Source organism: Rhea pennata, chromosome 8 (genome assembly GCF_028389875.1).
Source record: "Rhea pennata isolate bPtePen1 chromosome 8, bPtePen1.pri, whole genome shotgun sequence".
NCBI classification, from domain to species: Eukaryota; Metazoa; Chordata; class Aves; order Rheiformes; family Rheidae; genus Rhea; species Rhea pennata.
Window position 1 is genome coordinate 6,076,855 of NC_084670.1, and position 20,893 is coordinate 6,097,747.

The window sequence follows — 20,893 nt, forward strand, 5'->3', positions numbered from 1 at the left end:
ATGAAAGCTGTTGTTTAGTTTGGTTGAGTTTACGCAAACCTTTATGAAAGACCGATCATTTTAAGAGAGAGTAATAGAGATTCTGAGGGGAGCTGGCAAAAAAGAATACTAATATTCCTGCTAGATAAGCCTACCATATTATATCTGTAGTTACTGAGGAGGAATGTTTTAAAGAGAAACATTGAGTTGTAAAGAATGTACTGTCCAAATATGCAGGGTTTTTTTTACTTAGGAATACATACAATTTCTTATCTCATAGGACTTCTGTAGACTTCTTAGGGAGTTTTGTATCCAGCACTCCAAAACACTGGATTGGACCCTGTGAGTAGACTCTTTCCAAGGGTTCAGCGCATGGATTTTGAAGAGTATAAGAGGGTTCAGCCAATGTCATTGTTAGAGTGCATTAGTCTGAACATGCTAGAAAACTGGGCAGTTTATAGTTCTGCTAGCAGGTTCCACTGTTTATAAGGACTCATTACAGAAATGAACGATTTAAAGTTCAAAGACTGGTTGTCAGCAGCTCTAGAAATAATGGATAAAGTCACTGTTCCATATCACTGTGTGCATCAACATTACTATAGGAATTTTCTAATGTTTGTTTTCTTTTGGGCTTCTGCAGACTAATATTATTAGAGTTCTTTTGTTTTTCTACGCTCTGTAGTCATATTACAGCAGCGTTTCAGGATTCTTCCCCTTTTCTGTCCAGCTGGAATGAAAGATGATTGGTTATGACTCTAAAATATGTTGACAAGTTCTACAAACAAAAGCAAATGGTTTAGCATATCACAGCAAGGATATCTTGTTGAATTGGCAGCAGTCTCATCATACTGTAATATAACCTATCTGCTGCTTCTGTGCCAGAGAAAATAATGAAAGCAAGTGATAAGTTGCTTGCTTTCCTGGCAAGGGATGAGAAAAAGTAAATTGGGCTAGATGTGTAGATTACATGAGTAGATTGTTCCTCAAGTCCATTCAAACACATTAGAAGATAAGGTCTCTTAGCAAAATATAATGTCATTGTTTATCCTTTCACACTGGTAATTTGTTGAAACTATGGGATACAGACTGGCATATTAGGGTAACTGCTCTCTGAAATACATATACAGAAAACTTGCAGATTGTATGAAAGAGATGAAAATTAAATGTTACAGATGTTCCAAGTTCTATTCTGCACTGTAGTAATAACATTTTTATACCTGGAGCTCTATATCTTTTCTTTAGACCTGTAAGCCTGAAAAGGATGTATTTTGTTTTCCAATGGCTGTACATGCCAAAGGGACTTTTCAAAGAAGTAAATAACTTGATTATAATCTAATTTGATGGTAAAATTAATTTCACTTATATATATATATATATTTTTTTTTGTTTGTTTGTTTTGTTTTTAATGTACCTGGTATCTAATCCCCGTGGACTGCAGGCTTCTATATGGCTGTTTCTGGTTGTAATTGCACTGTGTGAAATTTAGTGCTGACTTAAAACAAGAGGAACAATACAGTGATGTTGTTCATCAGGGCGATAGAGTTGCCTGGACTGGTGTTTATAAAAACAGTTGCCATGTTTCAGGACACCCTTAAAAATCATGTGTTAAGATGCAAATCATCTATAGGGTGTTTTCGGGGATATTGTCAACTGAAAATGTAGAAGGGAAGAGGATTTGAGCTATTAAGGAACACCTACTGAACCTGCAGACACATTCTACATGCTAGAGTAGACACCTTGTCCTTCCTCTTTATGTGTGAACAGCAATGAGGACTAAATGCCCTTTGATACAGAATAAATATCTGTAATAGCCCTTTTTTGTCCTGAATATTGTTAATGTGATTCCCCTTTACTGATTAGAGCTTCATATTGCTCTACAGTGAATTACTTCCTTAATAGTGGAAATACAACAGAAATATTCTTAACCTTCAGCAATTAAATAATACTAAGATTTCTTTCTTCCTGCACCCCCCTTCCAGGTACTGAGCTCTAAGCTGATGCCAACTGCAGATGATGAAATGGCAAGGAACTGTGCCAAATCTTTCTGTGAAAACTTCCTCAGAGCAGGAGGTTTGAGGTTAGATTTCAATATCTTGATGCCATTTAAAATATTTTTAGTTAACAGTTCTGTGTGGTTTCTGATTTCCTTTTACTCAGTTGTGTGTGCTGTAGCACACATGTATAGCGATCAGCTTTTTGAAAAGGTAAAAATCCATCCAAGTCAGACCTTTCATTACTGACTTCTTGAAAAGCTACTGTAGCTATCATAGTAATAGAGTATATGGTGATAAACCCAAAAATAAAGCTAGATGTATATATATAACCTTGAGAAGTATAAACTTTTATTGTGATAGTTAATATTTGGGTAGTTAGCATTAAACTGTTTCAGCTCAAATTGCAAGTATGCATATTATACAAACTATCTCCAGCACATATACTATTGGGCATTTTTAGTAGTTGTAGCCTAGATCATGCATTGGAAACAAATTAAACTTAACCCTTCGCATAAATCCAGGTTCTTCAGATGAAAGTTAAGACATAGTGTGAGTAGTTTGGAAGACATTGTAGTACTGCTTGTGCTGATGCCAATGTACTTTGTCAAGTATATTTTGCTCTTACTATTTTTTTTCTTTCCTCCCTTCTGTGGATCATGAAACATCTTCTAACATGAACGGAAATCTCTAGCTTGCAGATTTACGAGGGGAAAATAGGAATGTTAGCCTCCAAAGATGCCATTTTGGCAGTTTTAACTGGCACTCAGCTGACAGAAAAGGAGTTTAGGAAAGCATGGGGGTAAATTACAGCTATGTCCTGAAGTGAAACACTTTCAAACAGATCCTGTCTCTTAATCTGTTCTTAAGTTTGGTGGTGAACGTGATGCAGAGAGATTCCATTCCATCAGAAGTAGACTATGAAACAAGACAGGGAGTCTATTCCATCTGCCTGCAACTTGCAAGGTATGTAATCGCCTTTTATCAGTTAGTCCTCTATTCATGCTTTTTGGAATATGGCTTGTAAAATTTGAGACTAAATGATGCTTTAATTTGTTTCATTTCCTAGCTGTGAACATTCAAAAATAAGCCTCATGTTCTTGCTCTGTGATTGTAGGTTCTTGCTTGTTGGCCAGACAATGCCTACCTTACTGGATGAGGATTTCATTAAAGATGGGGTGGAAGCGTTGTCCTCACGTCCATTCCGTAACGTCAGCCGACAAGCAAGTAGGCAGATGTCCATCTGTGGAACACCAGAGAAATCATCCTACCGACAACTCTCTGTGTCGGATAGATCCTCCATTAGAGTAGAAGAAATCATACCAGCGGCAAGAGTTGCCATACAAGTAAGGAGACATTTGATAATTTATGGTGACTTAGCAGTGTGATCTAGTGACAGCTCTGCAACTCTTGGATATTTTACTCGAGAATCCACCTTTTGTACTCATTCTTACCCAGGCTCCATTTAAAAGCCTCTTAAAATTCAGGCCATCTGTTTCTCTTCCCTGTGATCGTCTGAATTTTAACATTAAACTTAGGCTTAAGAATTATTTGGTTAGTAAACTGATTAGTTGACGTATCACTGCTGTGCAAGAGGAAAGAGTACCCCAAAGATGCACACCAGAAATGTAGAGCTGCATAGAAATATTCCTCTTAAGGTTTTATTTTCAGTCACACCTTTTAACCCAAGCAAGTTAATCTTCTAGGAATAGAAGGGAGAAGGTACCTGTGTGAACTCACAGTTTATAGTCTGTTTCTTTGAATTAGAAATTTTGGGGGAGTTTCATGTATCAAATTGTTCATTTAAAAATTAGATTTGCTTGATGATACCAGGGTGGAGGGGGAGAAGCAACTAACTTTTATTCTCAATAGCTTAAGATAAGAACACCCTGTTTTCCCCTCTGTCACTCTCTGTCCTCTCTGTCACTGTAATGAATTTTAGAGTGTCTAGCTGAAACAATCCGATCTGAAAGGAGGAACTCAACTTGTTTGAAAGTTGAGTCCAGTTGAAAGAAACTTCACAGTTAATATAATTAGTATACTATCTTAGGCTTTTAGCCAGTGCTTGCCTGACAGATAAGTATGACTGAAATTAGTGTGCCTAGCTCCAGATAGAGGAAAAGGGTATCTAAAATGGAGACTTCAAAAACAAATGATTTCCTATTTAGGAAGCAATACTAATCTCTCCTTCCTGAGAAGAAAGATTCTTACATCCTTGAGCCTGCTTAGAGGAGGGAGAAGAAGAAAAAAAATGCGAGTGGAAATTTCATGCAGTCTTGAAGATGCATTCCTCTTATCCCTGTGATTAACAAAGGTAGTTGAATGTGATGGAAATAACTATTGTTTCCTGTTCCTTCAGACTATGGAGGTGAATGATTTCACTTCCACAGTGGCTTGCTTCATGCGACTCTCTTGGGCTGCTGCTGCAGGACGGCTAGACCTTGTGGGAAGTAGTCAGCCAATAAAAGAAAGCAACACTTTATTTCCTGCTGGGATTCGAAATAGACTTAGCAGCTCAGGTAGTTAACTCTATCTCTAAACAAGTATGCAGTTTATTCTTAATCTAATACTTGAAAAACTTGAAGCTGAGTTTGTTAACTTACAAGATTTCAGAAAAAAACTGAATACTCATGTGGCATTTGGAGAGGTTTAAGGTAATTTTTTTGGTTGGTTGGTTTGGAGGTTTTGATGGGACACTGAAAATACCTGAAAAAAATGTAATGGATCCTAGCACTTATTTCTTTCTTAATGCAGGAAGTAATTGCAGTTCAGGAAGTGAAGGAGAACCAACAGCACTGCATGCTGGCATCTGTGTGAGACAGCAGTCCGTATCCACCAAAGATGCTCTGATTGCTGGAGAAGCCTTGTCTCTATTAGTTACCTGCCTTCAGCTACGTAGTCAGCAGCTAGGTATGAAATGGAATTTGATTAGTCACTGTTTGGAGTATAAGGTGGGGAAAGATTTTTTTGAAGATGAACAAGTATTTAAAAACAGAAATCACAAGAAGCTTCTAACTCAAGTTGTCTCGACTCTCAAACATGCTTTTGAAGGGGGGGGGAAAAGACATGCACGCACACGCACATTTTTTTTTCCAGGACTGAAGAGTAGATGGTGTAAAACAAAGCATGTGATGCTGTGCCTAAACAGTGATCTTACTGTAATAACTTATTGCTAGTATATAAATAGTTGTACTGGCTTTGAAGTGCACACTTCTGCAAGTGCTACTGTTTGCATAGCTGAATGTTTAGTACTTGAACCTTTGTGTACAAGGAAGTGTAAGTGTTGGCGGTGGTAGAAGGAGAGGAAAGTGTGGTTATAACATGGTGCCAGTCTCTGGAGAGGGAAGGAGATGGAGGATCGTGCAAATACCCATTACTGGTCTTTAGTGCTGACGGGGGGGTCCTGTGCTATTTTAATGTAGATCAATAGCTGACTTATTTTGAATAGTTGCTTAAAAATAGCTTGGTATCCTTTTATTCTAGGATCTTTCTACAATTTGCCTTGTGTTGCTGATTTCATCATTGACATACTGCTTGGATCACCAAGTGCTGAGGTGAGGGTCTCTCTCCTGAAATATATTAGATATTCCAGGGAAATGCATACACTTTGTTCAGTTAATATGGTCTCAGGATAAAATTGTTCATTGCAGATATTCCAACTGTTCCTGTGTCTGAATAAATAAGCCCTGTATAATTGTTAGCAATTCCAATATTTAGTACTATGTTGATCAAAAGTGCTGAAGCATTACATTCCTTAAGCTTGCCTTGTCCATGAAGGACAGGACTATGCTCTCACTAGTTTAATGAAAATGCTCTCTCTCTCTCTCTCTTTTTTTTTTTTTTTTTTTTTTTTTTTGGTGGGGGGTGGTGGTGAGAAATTTCACAAAACTGGTATTTTAATTCTTCTAGGAAGGGGCCATTTGAAGTAACCTTAGTCTCAAAAGGTTTGGAAGGGCTCTTCTGAACTTTTGAAAAAATCTTCCAAGCATCAGAACCTTCCTAAAATTCATTCTGATTTGAGATGGTTTCTGGATATTCTGAAATCCAGAGCTCTTTATGGCCATGATTCCTTTGTATTGTTGCATCCCCTATATTTTATGTGAAGTCATTGCATTCTTTTCCCCATATCTGAATTTACAATTTGTATTTATTAAAGCATCAGATCTTGTAGCTCAGGGATATGAATAGACAACCCCTGACTGGTAGGTACAGAGCTGATACTCTGTTCCACAAGCTTTTTAATGGCTTTTTTTCCTGTTAGATTTCTAAGCAAAACAGAAGTGTATTTTGGCAACCTTCAAGTAAGGTCCAATGCTTACCAATGGTAATCTTTCAGATTCGTCGTGTTGCCTGTGATCAGTTGTACACCCTTAGTCAGACAGACACATCAACTCACCCAGATGTGCAGAAACCAAACCAGTTTCTTCTGAGTGTTATCCTCAGTGCCCAGCTGCCTCTTTGGTCACCAACCAGCATCATGAGAGGAATCAACCAGAGGCAAGTCAGATGCATGTTTATTGAGGAAGGAAATCTACCATGTTTTAGAATGAGCAGAGCTGTGGCAGCTCTTAAAGACAAGTGGTTAGGATTTTTTTCTTTGCACTTTTGTCAAATATTGACATTCCTCTGTCATACCTGGGACAGTTTAAGTAGTATATAAATTGGTGGGAAATAGAGCAGAGTTCTTGAGGTACAATCCTTCCCATCTGAACTCTTAAAAAGCAGCCTATTTGACCTCCCATGCAGGAGGTGGTAATTGGTAAATAGAGCTCTTTCTAGGATGTGGTCACAGAAGTCAGAACTTGACTAGAATCCTGCATGAGGCATAGAGGTGATAGGATGCATGACAGTAACGTTGAATTTATCTGACAGTACTGCGTAGATCCAGATTGGAAACTGGTCCAAAAGGCTCCAACCTGTTTAATGATCTCTGGGCCTATGAGCCGTGACCTCACCTGTTCTCTCATTGCTTATGTTGCCCGTTATACTTTAATGTCTGTAGAGTTGGTCCTCTTGACTTGTCACTGACCAGCCAAAGACTGCTGAATTGAGCAGTAACTTCAAACAACAGTTTCTAGAAGAATCTGAATAGAGAAATAACTGGGACACTGAAATAGATTTCAGTTTTATCATCATCTGATAGCTGATTTTTATGAGGTGAAGTGATAAAACAAGGTTGTGTTGCACAAACAATTCAGAAGTAGCTGTTAGGAAGGAATTTGTTTTATAGCTGTAATGTTTGCATGCAAAGGATACCTAGACAGCTACAGCATTTTGGGTTGGATGGACAGAACACCCAGGCCTTGAAGACAACTGCTTAGAAGAAAGTTCTTAATTTTAAAACCTTTCCTCTATTTGTGTTTTAGGCTTTTGTCCCAGTGTACAGAATATTTTGACCTGAGATGTCAGTTATTGGATGACCTCACATGTAAGTATGATTACATGTCATAGTGTGACTGCAGCTTCCAAGCATGTTCCTTCTGTAGCCAAGATGTAGACTTGACTTCATTGGGCAGTCATTAACACCGTGAGGTCAGTGTGACTTGCCAGTGTGCTGTCTGTCCTGTTAACAGTTCATTTGAACTGTTCAATAACTGCAAGGCAGCTTACTCTTTTGGCAGGTGAAATGCTGAAGGTGCCCTTTTTATGCACTGAAGGGGAAGCTAGACCATCTGTTGGGTACCTTCAGGTGGAAGTTCAGAGATACAAAATTATACTTAAGATTCAGCATAGCCTGAAATTACGTAGCACATGCATGTCGCCTCCCTCATGAAGGGGTGTGGAATACCTATCTAGCTGTGCTCAGTTTACACAGTGGCTCTTTGCACCATCTTCACCATAAAAGGAATGTACATATAAGCTCATTACTATTTCAAGTTGTCTGCACCCTTATTCAGAATTCACTGCTTGTCTGGCTTCAGGTTATATCTCTAAGGCTCTTTCCCTTTTCTGTAAAATATCCCCTTGATAGATTCCTGTTTGGTAATGTGAAGGCACTAGAGAGGAAGTTCAGTTCAAAAGCTGTCTACTCTGATTTTGGAAACCCTCTTGATCTGTGGGTCTCACTGAGGGGTTTTTCAGTACTTAAATATGAATTTGTGCCTAAGGTTACATGTCCACATTTGAAATTGCTGATTAGAGTGGTGCAGGTGTTGAATTGTCTTGTGTGTGACTAGATACTGTTTCTGCTCATGTACATATCTTTCAGTTTTTATATGCTAAATATTTCTCTCTGAAGTACTGAATAAGGTGCTTCAGTGAACTGATGGTAAGCTTCAGTCCTGTGATCTCTCTTACAAATTGTTAGCATAGTGCCTCTTTTTAAAATGAAGTGCAACATTATCATAACAAGCACGAATCATCAAACTCTGAAATTCTTGGTATTTAAATTCTTCATTTCTAGAACTCTTAATTTTTCTGGGTTTGTTTTTTACTTTGCAGCATCAGAAATGGAACAGCTAAAGATAAGTCCAACTGCCATGTTAGAAGATGAGATCACTTGGCTAGACAATTTTGAACCCAATCGCACAGCTGAGTGTGAGACCAGTGAAGCTGATAATATTTTATTAGCAGGACATTTGAGGCTCATCAAGACACTCCTTTCGCTTTGTGGAGCAGAGAAGGAAATGGTTGGTAAGTATTCCTCTGTGCACTAAAGTAACTAAACCAATTACTTTGCTTGGTGAATTCTTCTTGGCACTAAAAGATGACTTTTGTGTTTTGATCAGTAGACAGTACCTGTGAAACTGTTATTATATATCAGTAGAAGTGATATGGAGCTGAAAGAAATAGTGTTGGCAATACCTTTATTTTGTACCTTTGACTTTTGATAAGTCATTTGGATACGTTTTGTCGATTTAGTGCTACTAAGTGGTTTTGCTGTTACGGAATACATTTTGACTTTTGCAGTAATAATGAAAGTATTTAACACTAGATGTGGATTACTTTGTTACAGGTTCATCTTTGATTAAACCATTATTAGATGATTTTCTCTTCCGAGCATCCAGGATTATCCTGAATAGCCATTCTCCAGCAGGCAGTGCTGCCATCAGTCAGCAAGACTTTCATCCAAAGTAAAAAATGCTTTTTTGTTGATGTTGGGTTTTTTATCCTCGTTCTCTTGCATGCAAGTGTCACACTGGGGCTACAGATACTAGGAATTAATACTGATGATGGATCATTTCTCAAGAGCGCACCTATCCAATTTATACATTTGCTATATAAGTGTACAAATAGTAATTGATAAGTTATGTGAACTGAAATCTTCACTGTTCTCTACTTTTGAAATCTGTGTTTTATTTGTTAGATAATGAAGCACTGTAAGCAGAATTGAGTACTGAATTCCATAGGTGTGAAGAATACCCCTTTAGCTAGTCAGCATTTGAGAAGTTGGCTAAATTGAAGTATTAACAGAAAAGTAACTTTCCAAACCCCTTTTAAATGAGAATCTCAAAAGATTATTTAACTTTTTTTGCAGAATAACTGATTCTTTTAAGAAGCCAGTGCTGAACATGTCTCCTTGCACCTGAGATAGGTGCTAATGGATATGAAATGGGAAGAAAGTGGGGCTTCTCTTTCCTGTTATATTGGCCTTTTGTTACTGATATACAGGGGTGAATGAAGGGGTGAATTTAGTTCATGTGAAGTTTTGTGCAGCTGTAGCTGGATTGCTTATATTACTCTGACTTGTCGGTTTAAAAGTTGGATCAGGCATGCCTGCATTATGTTTCCACAAAGCCTAAAGAATGTCCCAGTGGAGTATTTGACAATCACTGAATTTAAGACTACTTAATCATATTTCACAGGACCACTTGTAGTGCAAATCTTTAACATTATGCCACTGTCTGAAAATGGAATCTGAAAATTCACTGTAGTGAATTAGGTTTCCTGTTCTGCTTTGCATGAGAATATATTCCTTTTTTGTATGTTAATCTCATTTTCTTTGATTTAAAATTAATATTGATATACTGCTGACAAGCTGCGTTCCTTCATATCTTTAGACTTTAACTTTCATGTAAAGAGCAGGCATTTGTATCAGCTTGCCATAGTGATTGAAAACTATGATACTTGCTACAGATTAGTGCTTTGCTGCAGTAAATTTTGGCAGTTTGTCTCAAGCACTTTCTTATTTGTTTGCTTAAAGCAAACAATGCCTTTTCTTTGTTGGAGAAGGAAGGAAGAGTGCTTGATGATCCATTGAGAAGAGCTAAGTAAAAGTGTTTTGCACTGAGTTCCATGTGTAGCTTAGGTCTAAAATAATCCCTTGCAGCAATAAGATACCTTGTCCAGCTCTTCTGAAGATTATCTCCCTGTGCATGAGTCATTGTGTCTCTACTGACATTACAGTGATGGAGAGTATCTGGCTATTTGTCCTTACAGAACCTATTCTTTACCTTTTTTCCCCTCCCCCCCCCCTTTTTTTTTTTTTTTTGGAGGAAGGTGGGGAGGGGTTGGCAGGGTTCGACACCTACTTTCTAACTGTTGAATGTCAACTGTAGATATCCCCATGTCAGTAAGGGAGGCTTATTTAAGCGAATGTTCCTGGTGCTACTCTTTCTCTGATTCCTTTCCTCCCTACCTGTCCCTTCCCCTACCCCTGCTCTTCCATCCCTTCCCAAGAGAGGAAAAATAGCACTTTACAATCTCTCGGGAGGTTTTAGCTTTGTTTTGAGTATTTCTTTTGAACAACTAATTGTCACTTATTCTGAATAATGTGATTTTCTGGAAGTAGAAATAATTATGAGTCATCTACAAAGTAGATCTTGACTGTGGCTTTCTTTTCAGGTGCAGTACAGCAGATAGCAGATTAGCTGCTTATGAAGTGTTAGTAATGCTGGCTGATAGCTCACCTTCCAATCTTCAGCTTATTACAAAAGAACTGCTTTCTATGCATCATCAGTCTGACCCTGCACTTACCAAGGAGTTTGATGTAAGCAAGAACCCTTGTTTTGATTTGTATTAGTGTGTTTTAAAGTACTATATGAGCTGTTCAACTGCTCCATCCATGAAATGTCCGTGATCTTCAATGTAAAATGACAGTGAGTAGACATGAGTAAATGCAGACCTACTTGATCTTTCTCAGAAGCAGATACTCTCCTGAGTCTTTGTCAGTTATTATCTTGACAAGAGAGAAATATTGCCTAAATATGACTTGTTCTACTTAGATACTTTTTAGGCAGTTTTTAGCAGTGTTACTCTAAGTGTTGCCTATATATGTGAACTTATTTAGCTGTTTTGTAATTTTTCAGAATTGACATTCTTGGTTTCCAGTGAAATTTTTCTTGAACAGCTCAAAAATTATTATAAAACCTGAAATATATTGCTGGAATCTGTACTTCCTATAACTTACTGTGTGCTCTTTCTAGTATCTTCCACCAGTGGATAGCCGCTCCATTTCAGGATTTGTGGGATTGAAGAATGGTGGAGCTACTTGTTACATGAATGCCGTCTTCCAACAGCTGTATATGCAACCTGGTCTCCCTGAGGTAGTTTGTTCCATACCCAGTAATTCCCCTTTTCTAGGATTAGTCATTTGATCTGTAAATTCATCTGAGCACATTTGTGACATGAATTTTTTTGAGGAGAGGGAAAAAATATATTGCACAAGAAGTAATAATTTTGTCTGTAACCAATCTAACAAGGTTATATTTTTTCCTTCCAGGCCCTGCTTTCCATTGATGATGGTACGGACAATCCAGATGACAACGTGTTCTATCAAGTTCAATCTCTCTTTGGTCATTTGATGGAAAGCAAGTTGCAGTATTACGTACCTGAGAACTTTTGGAAGGTGTTACTTCTTTTTGTTTAAAATATATAGCTTTCCTACTTCTAAATGCAAAGTAATCATCTATCCACTTTTTCCTAATTGCAGAATTTGTAGTGATAAAGTATATTTTAACTCAAAAAGTGGATAAATAAATAAATTTCTGTAGTGGTATGTGTATTGAACAACCACCTTTATGTAAATATTTATACCTATATAGATTTTCAAGATGTGGAACAAGGAACTCTATGTTCGAGAACAACAGGATGCTTATGAGTTCTTCACCAGTCTTATAGATCAGATGGATGAGTACCTGAAGGTAAAATCCTTAGCGATCTCTTTCCTGGCTTATCTGTGCATCTCTCTCCAGTACCTTTTCTCTTTTTGTTCTTTAGAAAAAAAGGCAGAAAGCCGTCTGACTTCATTTTAAGATCTAAGTCATACTCATTCAGAAATTTAAAATTCATGTTGCGTTCTTGGTCTTTCATGCTGCAAATATATCCAACAGATTTCTAACTTTCTATCTCCAACAGAAAATAGGGAGAGACCAAATATTTAAGAATACTTTTCAAGGCATCTTCTCCGATCAGAAGATCTGCAAGGACTGTCCCCACAGGTAATGTTAAATTTAGTGTGTTATCTAACAAGTTATATGCTGCCAAAATTATTATAATATGCGGGTCAAAATACCACAGGAAGGCAGAGTAATACACATTTGACTGTGAGAATTATAGCTGTTATCTATGAGACAAGTGTAATATTTCCGAAGCGTATGTCTGGTTAATGCAAGTTGGATATGTGAATGTCTTGATTATTTTTCTTCTTGAATTTAGATACGAGCGTGAAGAAGCCTTCATGGCTCTCAACCTAGGAGTCACTTCATGTCAGAGTCTGGAAATATCATTGGATCAGTTTGTTAGAGGGGAAGTTCTGGAAGGAAGTAATGCATACTACTGTGAAAAATGCAAAGAAAAGGTATTGCTTTTAACATAAATGAAAGAAGATTCAGCTGTAGCTTGATATTTTCTTGAGCACTATGTGATTGTAGCAAGTCACAGTTGATACTGCTCAACTGCATCTTTCTACATTAAAGAAGTAATCAACAGGTTAAATCCATAACTCTGGGTAGCATACTTCATTTTCTGTAATTCATATTATAGACTGTGAACATTCAGAAGGATGGCAGGATGGTAGTGTTCTCTAAGTTATTAGCTCACCACCCGAACTCTAGTATCTATAATAATACCCTGCAGTCGTCCTGCCTCCAGTAGCTGTTTTATACGTCAGTTTGAGATTGCTGGAATAAGCAGCTGTAAAAAATACATGCTTGAAATATAGAGGTGATATTCTTCTATCTTTTTAAGAGAACTACAGTGAAGCGCACATGCATTAAGGTTTTGCCTAGCCTATTGGTGATTCACCTGATGAGATTTGGCTTTGACTGGGAAAGTGGACGTTCTATTAAATACGATGAACAAATAAGGGTAAGAAAACTTTTTCTCCAGTGGACTTTGACTGTTCCTATTCATTCTCTCTTCTTTGCCACTCATTTAAATAAGGGCTTTTGAGAATGTGGAACATTTGCAATGTGATCATGTTGCAGAAAATAAATACTTTTCCTTAAAGTTGTTCTTGTCTCCAGCATTCTCAGGGTCCTTGTGGAAAGCAAGAGCAAAAATTTCCTTAAGGACATTTTATTTAACTTCTGTGTCATAAGGATAAAAAGTTGAAGTACTGTGCTTTCTTTAGGTGTTCCCAATGTATGAAGCATTATTACAGTTTTATAAAATTACATAAAACCTCTGTAAAATATAATTTCTGTTTAATCTAAAATATCTCTTCAAACAGTTTCCCTGGATGCTGAACATGGAGCCTTACACTGTGTCAGGAATGGCTCGCCAGGACTCGTCCTCGGAAGTTGGGGACAACGGTAGAAACATGGATCAAGGAGGTGGAGGTTCCCCAAGGAAGAAAGTGGCTCCTACAGAAAACTATGAGCTTGTTGGTGTGATTGTTCACAGTGGCCAGGCACACGCAGGGCACTACTACTCCTTTATAAAGGACAGGAGGTAACGACTGAGAAGGCCATTAGGCCTGCACAGTGGGTTTAAGAGTGGTCTAAAGACTACTTGTTTTAGGAAGGTATTGTGAGCCATTCAGAACCTTATTGGAAGCATTCTTCCCCTTAATACTTAATTGTCAAAATCTCAGGATTTCTCTGTGTTGTATTAATTTGAGGACTTCCTATGACATTTAAATGTGTGTCATGTGCTTCTCTCATACTTTTAATCAAACCTTGTCACTGAACTAAGCCTTCTATTCACTGTGGAAATAAATGCCAAGTTTAGGGTTCTCATTTCTAGGATATTCAGCATGTTTTGTTTATTTGAATAGACAATCTAACACACTAACTTTTTCTGTCATGTTTCTGTTCTGTCTTGGCCATAGGGGATGTGGAAAAGGAAAATGGTATAAATTCAATGACACCATTGTTGAAGAGTTTGAGTTATCTGATGAAACCTTGGAATATGAATGTTTTGGTGGAGAGTATAGACCTAAAGTCTATGATCAGTGTAAGTAGAAGTACAGGTTGATTTACATTAGCTTTGTATATCATACTCGTTCTCAGCAGAGTTAAAATTAAGTCCATTATACCTAATCTATTTGAGTGACTTGGTCTAATAATCCTTTCTAAGCAGTTTTTCATAAAGCCTTGTATTTTACTGAAGATCATCATAACTGCTTGTAGATGGCCTAATATTAATTGAACTACACTCACTGTTGTTCAGCACTTTGTAGACTTAACAGCACAGCATATTTGAAAGGGGCCTGTTACCTTTTCAGAATGGTTAAAAAAAAAATTATTTGCATGTTCTCTCTTTTTTTTCTTCCTCTCTCTCTCTTTCTCTCCTCCTCATCTCTCCCTCCCTTTACTTAGGGTTACTGAAAAAGACTGTACATGGAACATAGTGTGGGATCATTTAGTTAAACTTTCCTGTGCTGTAAGGAATTAACTCCAAATGTTTCCACTGTTACTCACTTCTTTCATAATTCTGATGATTGTATTTTGAGTTATACTTATGCCTTTGAAAAAGTTATTTTAGAATTCAGTTTTATTATTTTTCGCTAACATGGATTGATGTTTTGATCTAACACATTATTTTATATTGTCACAATCCATATTATTTGCAGGGGGAGTTTCATTCCCCTATAGGACTGAAACAAACCTTCTTTGAATGTCTTTCCTCCCATTAGCTAACCCTTACCCTGATGTGCGTCGGCGGTACTGGAATGCCTATATGCTGTTTTACCAGAGAGTGTCTGATCAGAACTCTCCGGTCTTACCAAAGAAAAGTCGAGTGAGTGTTGTGCGTCAAGAAGCTGAGGACCTCTCATTGTAAGTTTTTTGTTTGTTTGTTTTTCCTTCTGTGTCTGTAAATGTTTCTCCTACTTTGTCCAGACACAATATCCAGAACTCAGAAAAGAGTAATTCTTATTCCCTGCAGGAGCATATTGATCCTTCTGTCCTTTTAAGCTGCTTAATGGATAATCTTTTATTGCTTTTTCTACATTTGTCTCCAACATCCTTGTCACTGTTGGAGTAAGAAGTTCAAGCTGACTGACAGCCTTGAGAAGTATTTAGACTGTCATCTAAATTTGCCTTGAGATGATACTGGCTCTACTGATATTTTAAAACATGAACTTCAGGATTGTCAGAGGGTTTGATTATTGATCTTTAACTTGTGTATGTTTTAGATCTGCTCCATCTTCACCAGAAATCTCACCCCAGTCATCACCACGACCCCACAGGCCTAACAGTGACCGCCTCTCCATCTTGACTAAGCTGGTTCGAAAGGGAGAAAAGAAGGGACTTTTTGTAGAGAAAATGCCTGTACGGATATATCAGGTAGAGCACTCCAAAAACTGAAACTAAATGCTACCCATGTGAAATTTAAGTACGCAGTAAGAGGAACGTGGTAACATTGAACGTGGTCTTGGAACAATTCCCTTGTTGAAAGCCAAACCAGAACAAAGTTGGAAAATATTTCTGGATTCTGATACAAAGCAATTAAAAAGATATTCAGTGACACATTACTTTATATTTTGCTATCCTTACTCACAAAGTTGACCCATTCCTGGCTTTGAAGAAACTATAGGCGAACTAGTTAAAATATGGCAGCAGTCAGCATACAAGCAGGGAGAGATGACTTAACAGAGAAGATGCTTCATTTGAAGTATATTTACACTTGAAGAGTGAAAATAGCAAGTCAGTCATCCTCTAGTTCTTCAGCTCAGAACAATGTAAAAAGGGGAAGAGAAGTAAGAGAAACCAAAACCAGCTTCAATTCTGTTCATGTCTGCCGGCTTATGGCCTAGTGTATATGGTCTCAAAGGGGAGAATGAAAGTGTTGAGGGCTACTTTGCAAGTCAGATCAGATAAGGGAGGTCTGTTGACACTGATAGGCTAGTGAGAGGATGGTAGAACCTGGATATGATTAGCTGTCATAAAAGAAAGGCCTGGGTGTCTGACTTGCATTTTCTATATTGCATTTTTGTATCTTGCATCTGATCTGTGCAGAAGAAGGTACAATCCTGCATGCATTTGACCTGAACACACACTGCTGTGCTGAGTTGCACATGTGCAAAAGAGCCCATATCACATACACAGTCAGAATAAATTGTGCAAACTATGTATGATCCTCCCTGTAGGCTGTATCGGGGCATTGTAGATGCTTTTGGCTTTCTTGTATTGTACCTGGGGTTGTCTTACTAGAATAAACAAAACTTTGCTCAAATTTACTGAGCATATTTCAGTAAATCTCGCTTGAAGAGAGGGGGATTTGGCATGCAAGTATGTTATTGTTAATGCAACTTGTAATTATACCATGGCTCCTTGCTTTGTACATGTTAATTTGCTAAGGAGAGCTTTCAGGTTTGAAGAGTATTTTCTTGTCATTTTATTAAGAACGAGCAAAAAATAGAACTTATCAACAGCTCCTTTCTTTTCATTTTTTTTTAATGGCCAGATGATTGTTTCTCATCTGTTATCTTGTGTTTTTTAATATCCTTGGAAAAATATCACTGATTTTATGCAAGTCTCCTCCTATATATTTTCCCCTTCACTGAAGCAGTGATTCAGAGCATGAACAGAATAATTCTCATATTGGTTTTTAACACCACTAAAATTACATCTTACATGTAAACATATGTTAGAGAAATACAATTTGGCAACACTTAATTTTTTTTTTTTTTTTTTTGCTTTTTGTTATTTTAAAAATAATTTTGCAGATGGTGAGAGATGAAAACCTGAAATTTATGAAGAATAGAGATGTATACAGTAGTGACTACTTCAGTTTTGTTCTGTCATTAGCTTCACTGAATGCTGTAAGTAACTGGATTTTAATTGTAGAGTACCTGGAATGTATCAGATGGGAAGGGCTGCAACTGGAAAAGTGCTGACAGGACTTTTCTTCCAACTGAGCAATTCATTGTCTTCAGTAATTCTTCATGCTAATAGCATCCATCTCAAAGTTGACTCCAGCCTCCTATTTTAGCAGTGGGGAAAAAGTTATGTTGCCATAGTAAAGTTTATGAAATAATATGCATTTTTAGTGATACAAATTGAACTAAAGGACAGAAATTTCTCTGTATATGGAAAAGTAAAAAAAAAAAAAAAAAAAATGCTGTTAGTCATCTCAGAGTTGATAGACTTGCACTGAAATACACCGTGGACTACTAATTAAATGTTTCTAAATGTACTTATGAAATAATAAACAAAACAGCATTTATCAAACTTACTGAATTCACATGATTTAGTGGGCTTTAGAGCAAGTTTGCTCATGTTTGAATATATTTGAATATGTATAGTCAGCACTGAAAACTGGTTTTAGCACAAAAGTGTTTGGGCTCATTCCCCCTCCCACCACCACCAAATTAAATAAATTACTTGAATAGAACGAGTTGATGGGTCTAAGAGATATAGATATATAGAGTTTGATATATGTGCTGTGAGGACATTGCTCTGAAGTAAATTTAATGTTTGTTTCAGACTAAGGTGAAACATCCTCATTATCCGTGCATGGCAAAGGTGAGCTTACAGCTGGCAGTCCAGTTCCTCTTCCAAACCTATCTCCGAACCAAGAAGAAACTCAGGTAGGGATTTGTCCTGGGTACCATAACAATATTCTAAGGTGTTCTGACTTGTCAGACCTATAGTGCTTTGAGATACTGCTGCTAGCATAGGTGTTCCCAGAAGTAGCAATACCTGTTACTTTGCATTGGAACCCCAGTGCAAGGAAATCTGGAGGAGGTTGGAGGGTCGCATATAAGCCGTCAGTTTATGGCCTTCCCCAGCTGTCAGTTATTTCAGTTGTAGTGATCTGGACATGGGAATGGCCTTAATGGATTTACAGACAGCAAATTCAAGGAAAAGGTATAGCTATCTTCTGAACTGGGAGAAATTCTGAACATTAATCTCTAATAATCCCACACATTTTTGACTTAAATGCTTATTTTGTGAATACTATCCATCTGTAAATGTTGAAAACCCACCTTTTGGACTTCAGGTTTGGAGCTGAGGTAGTTTGCCTGGAAGTGTAGAAGTTAATACCATATATCGTATTTTCCCCAAATCAGTGTTTTTGTTTTAAGCCATCTAACGTACACTCAAAGTCACTTTTTTCAATTTGGAAAACCAGCAAAACAGAGAGAAAGATGCTCTGTGCTTCAGTATACCAGAAGAGCCAGATTTAGGTGTGGCTTCAGGAGAAGCTCTCAAAAGAGAGGCAGATGTGTTGCGCTGCTAGCCGCTGTTGTTGGTTTGATTCACTGAGAATGGCAGAAGAGGGTGATTTGTGTGAAAGCCACTTCTGGCATACCAAAAAGGAAGACAAGGTGTGGGACATGATTTAGGTTTTGGAGGTGGATTTCTTTCTTTTTTTTACTGACAGTTGCCTCTGTTTTGTTACAGGGCTGATACAGAAGAGTGGATTGCCACTATTGATGCACTGCTGTCCAAAAGCATTGATGCTTGTCAGTGGTTAGTTGAGTATTTGGTTGGGCCAGAGGGCCGAGAGCTTGTAAAGTAAGTACTAGTAATTTTGTTTTGTGTGATATAAGTGAAATTATCTGTCCTACCCACAGATAATGCTTCATAATAACATGATCTGGTCTATACTAACATACAGAGTTGACTGTGCACATTGTTTAAGCAAACATCATAAATTAACACTTAGGTTTTTTACTTCTTGTAAGGATTGTGTGGCTTTCTCAATAGTTCTGAAAACCTCATAAAATGGGGCAATATATGTTAATAAGGATGTGGAACTTTAATCCTTGGACTTTAAGTTTGGTCACTCCTGCAGGTGTAGGGAAATGAGACACTGGAAATATTTGAGAACTTTGGGGTAGTATAAATTAAATGCTTCTCTGGTGAAGATCACAGATAAACTGGAATATATTTTTTCATCAAGCTCAAGATTATGTAATAGATATTACCAAAACGTGTAAGAGAAAAAATACTTGGAGAACTGGTAAATAGAGGGGCATGTCTATCTAAAGATTTTCTTTTTCTCTCTTTGAAGTTGCATTGACAGAGAGGATCCTATGGTATCTTTTATTGGTGTTACTAAATGGTCATCCATGGGTTAAGGCCATTAAGAAGAGTCATCTTTAACTGGGATAGTATTGCATATCACGTTTTTAGAATGGAAAGAGAATCTGTGTTGCTTCAAACTGCCATTTATGAAGCACTGTCACAGTGAAGTAGTCTCTGCAGGATTATTAAACTAACGCTTGATCAAGGATTATATATTTAAAAGCATGTCTTGGGATCACATAATTCACTTTGGCACATCTAGAGTATCTATGTGAGGCATTTTTGTCCTTTGAATGAGTGGCTATAAAGTAATGTTATAGACATCAGTAGTGACAAGCAGGAATGCAGGAAAGTAAGTTAAAGCTGTTTTCATCCACAGAAGTAAAAGAGGTATGCTGACTATCCTTTTAAAATAACAAATATCACACTTAATCATAGTAAGTGTATGTACACATTGATTCCGGTCCTCTTTGCAGCTTTGCCTTCTCTCTTCCAGGACTTTCCTTCTAGAATGCAGTGTAAGAGAGGTGCGAGTTGCTGTAGCCACTATTCTTGAAAAAACCCTCGACAGTGCCTTGCTTTATCAGGAGAAGGTTAGTGATACCTCATCACCAATGATCCTGTCAGTCATCTCTATTAATGGCTCTTGCTGCATTTGCAGACAGTGTTGTGTGATCCGTAAATGACAAAATGAAAGACACTTGTCTTGATTGTGCTTATTTGGAGTTCTTTGTTTCTTGAATAGGTTAAGACTTGTTTGCTTTTATGCTGGGAAGTAATATGCTGCTCTAATTCTCAGAGTTTAAGTTCAAAGTAGCAGTTATAAGCAAGTCAGCTTCATTTCAGCTTGTCTTAGAGATTGACACCACATATTCTTTTACTAGTATGAAAATTTTGTTTTCGTAGGATTTTTCACTTTGTAACTGAGGCATTCCAGAAATCAGCTTTATTTTTAACTTATTTTCCTTCCTCACTCAGAAACAGCAGCCCGTAGCAGTAGTATCTGAGCTGTCTCGTTCCAGAGAGAGACAATACCTGTGGTTAATGTTCAAATGTTTAATTTTCTATTAGAAAATTTTGACGAGTAAGCTTGAAAAGTACAAGTGAAGCTTTTTGTTTCATATGGCTGATCTTAATATTGTAGGAAAACCTGATAGGAAATATGTGGAAAAGGAGTCATTTGTGAAATGTTTTGAATTTCACCTATTTCACTTGGAATACTTGAACCAAGTCATTTACATTAAGAACATGTAAACAGAAATGTTACCTGCGTTCTAATGTATTCCTGTAAGTTATCTGGTTTAGATTACTTGTAAGTGCCCAAGTCTTGTTTAATCTGAAGTAACATTTTTTAACATAAAATTTTAAAATTTGAGATTAAACCTCCCCTTTAAAAAATCGTGGAGGGTGCTGCTTTGTATCAGCAGCTGTGAAGAAAGTTATCTTATGTGGGGCTTTAAGGAAAGATTGTTAAACAGTCCTATATAACAAGCTAGCTAGAGTAGTAGGCAGATGAAAATTTACAGTACAGCTTGAGAGTTTTTGCTTATTTCCTCTAGGCTA

General features: G+C 37.4%; 1 protein-coding gene across 2 annotated transcripts in view; it reads left to right on the forward strand.

The window, feature by feature from the left end:
- USP24 (ubiquitin specific peptidase 24) overlaps positions 1–20,893 on the forward strand; it is a 71,251-nt gene that overhangs the window by 38,389 nt on the left and 11,969 nt on the right. For both annotated transcript variants that reach the window (XM_062580985.1, XM_062580986.1), the window contains exons 31-55: positions 1,959–2,056; positions 2,841–2,936; positions 3,088–3,316; positions 4,330–4,489; positions 4,725–4,880; positions 5,454–5,524; positions 6,307–6,467; positions 7,337–7,398; positions 8,412–8,603; positions 8,926–9,043; positions 10,755–10,899; positions 11,336–11,455; positions 11,632–11,757; positions 11,954–12,052; positions 12,267–12,349; positions 12,567–12,708; positions 13,098–13,217; positions 13,582–13,802; positions 14,182–14,306; positions 14,989–15,130; positions 15,490–15,640; positions 17,023–17,118; positions 17,783–17,886; positions 18,704–18,817; positions 19,827–19,923. In XM_062580985.1, the coding sequence (XP_062436969.1) occupies positions 1,959–2,056; positions 2,841–2,936; positions 3,088–3,316; positions 4,330–4,489; positions 4,725–4,880; positions 5,454–5,524; positions 6,307–6,467; positions 7,337–7,398; positions 8,412–8,603; positions 8,926–9,043; positions 10,755–10,899; positions 11,336–11,455; positions 11,632–11,757; positions 11,954–12,052; positions 12,267–12,349; positions 12,567–12,708; positions 13,098–13,217; positions 13,582–13,802; positions 14,182–14,306; positions 14,989–15,130; positions 15,490–15,640; positions 17,023–17,118; positions 17,783–17,886; positions 18,704–18,817; positions 19,827–19,923 (3,228 nt within the window). The remainder of the gene's footprint in view (positions 1–1,958; positions 2,057–2,840; positions 2,937–3,087; positions 3,317–4,329; positions 4,490–4,724; positions 4,881–5,453; positions 5,525–6,306; positions 6,468–7,336; positions 7,399–8,411; positions 8,604–8,925; positions 9,044–10,754; positions 10,900–11,335; positions 11,456–11,631; positions 11,758–11,953; positions 12,053–12,266; positions 12,350–12,566; positions 12,709–13,097; positions 13,218–13,581; positions 13,803–14,181; positions 14,307–14,988; positions 15,131–15,489; positions 15,641–17,022; positions 17,119–17,782; positions 17,887–18,703; positions 18,818–19,826; positions 19,924–20,893) is intronic.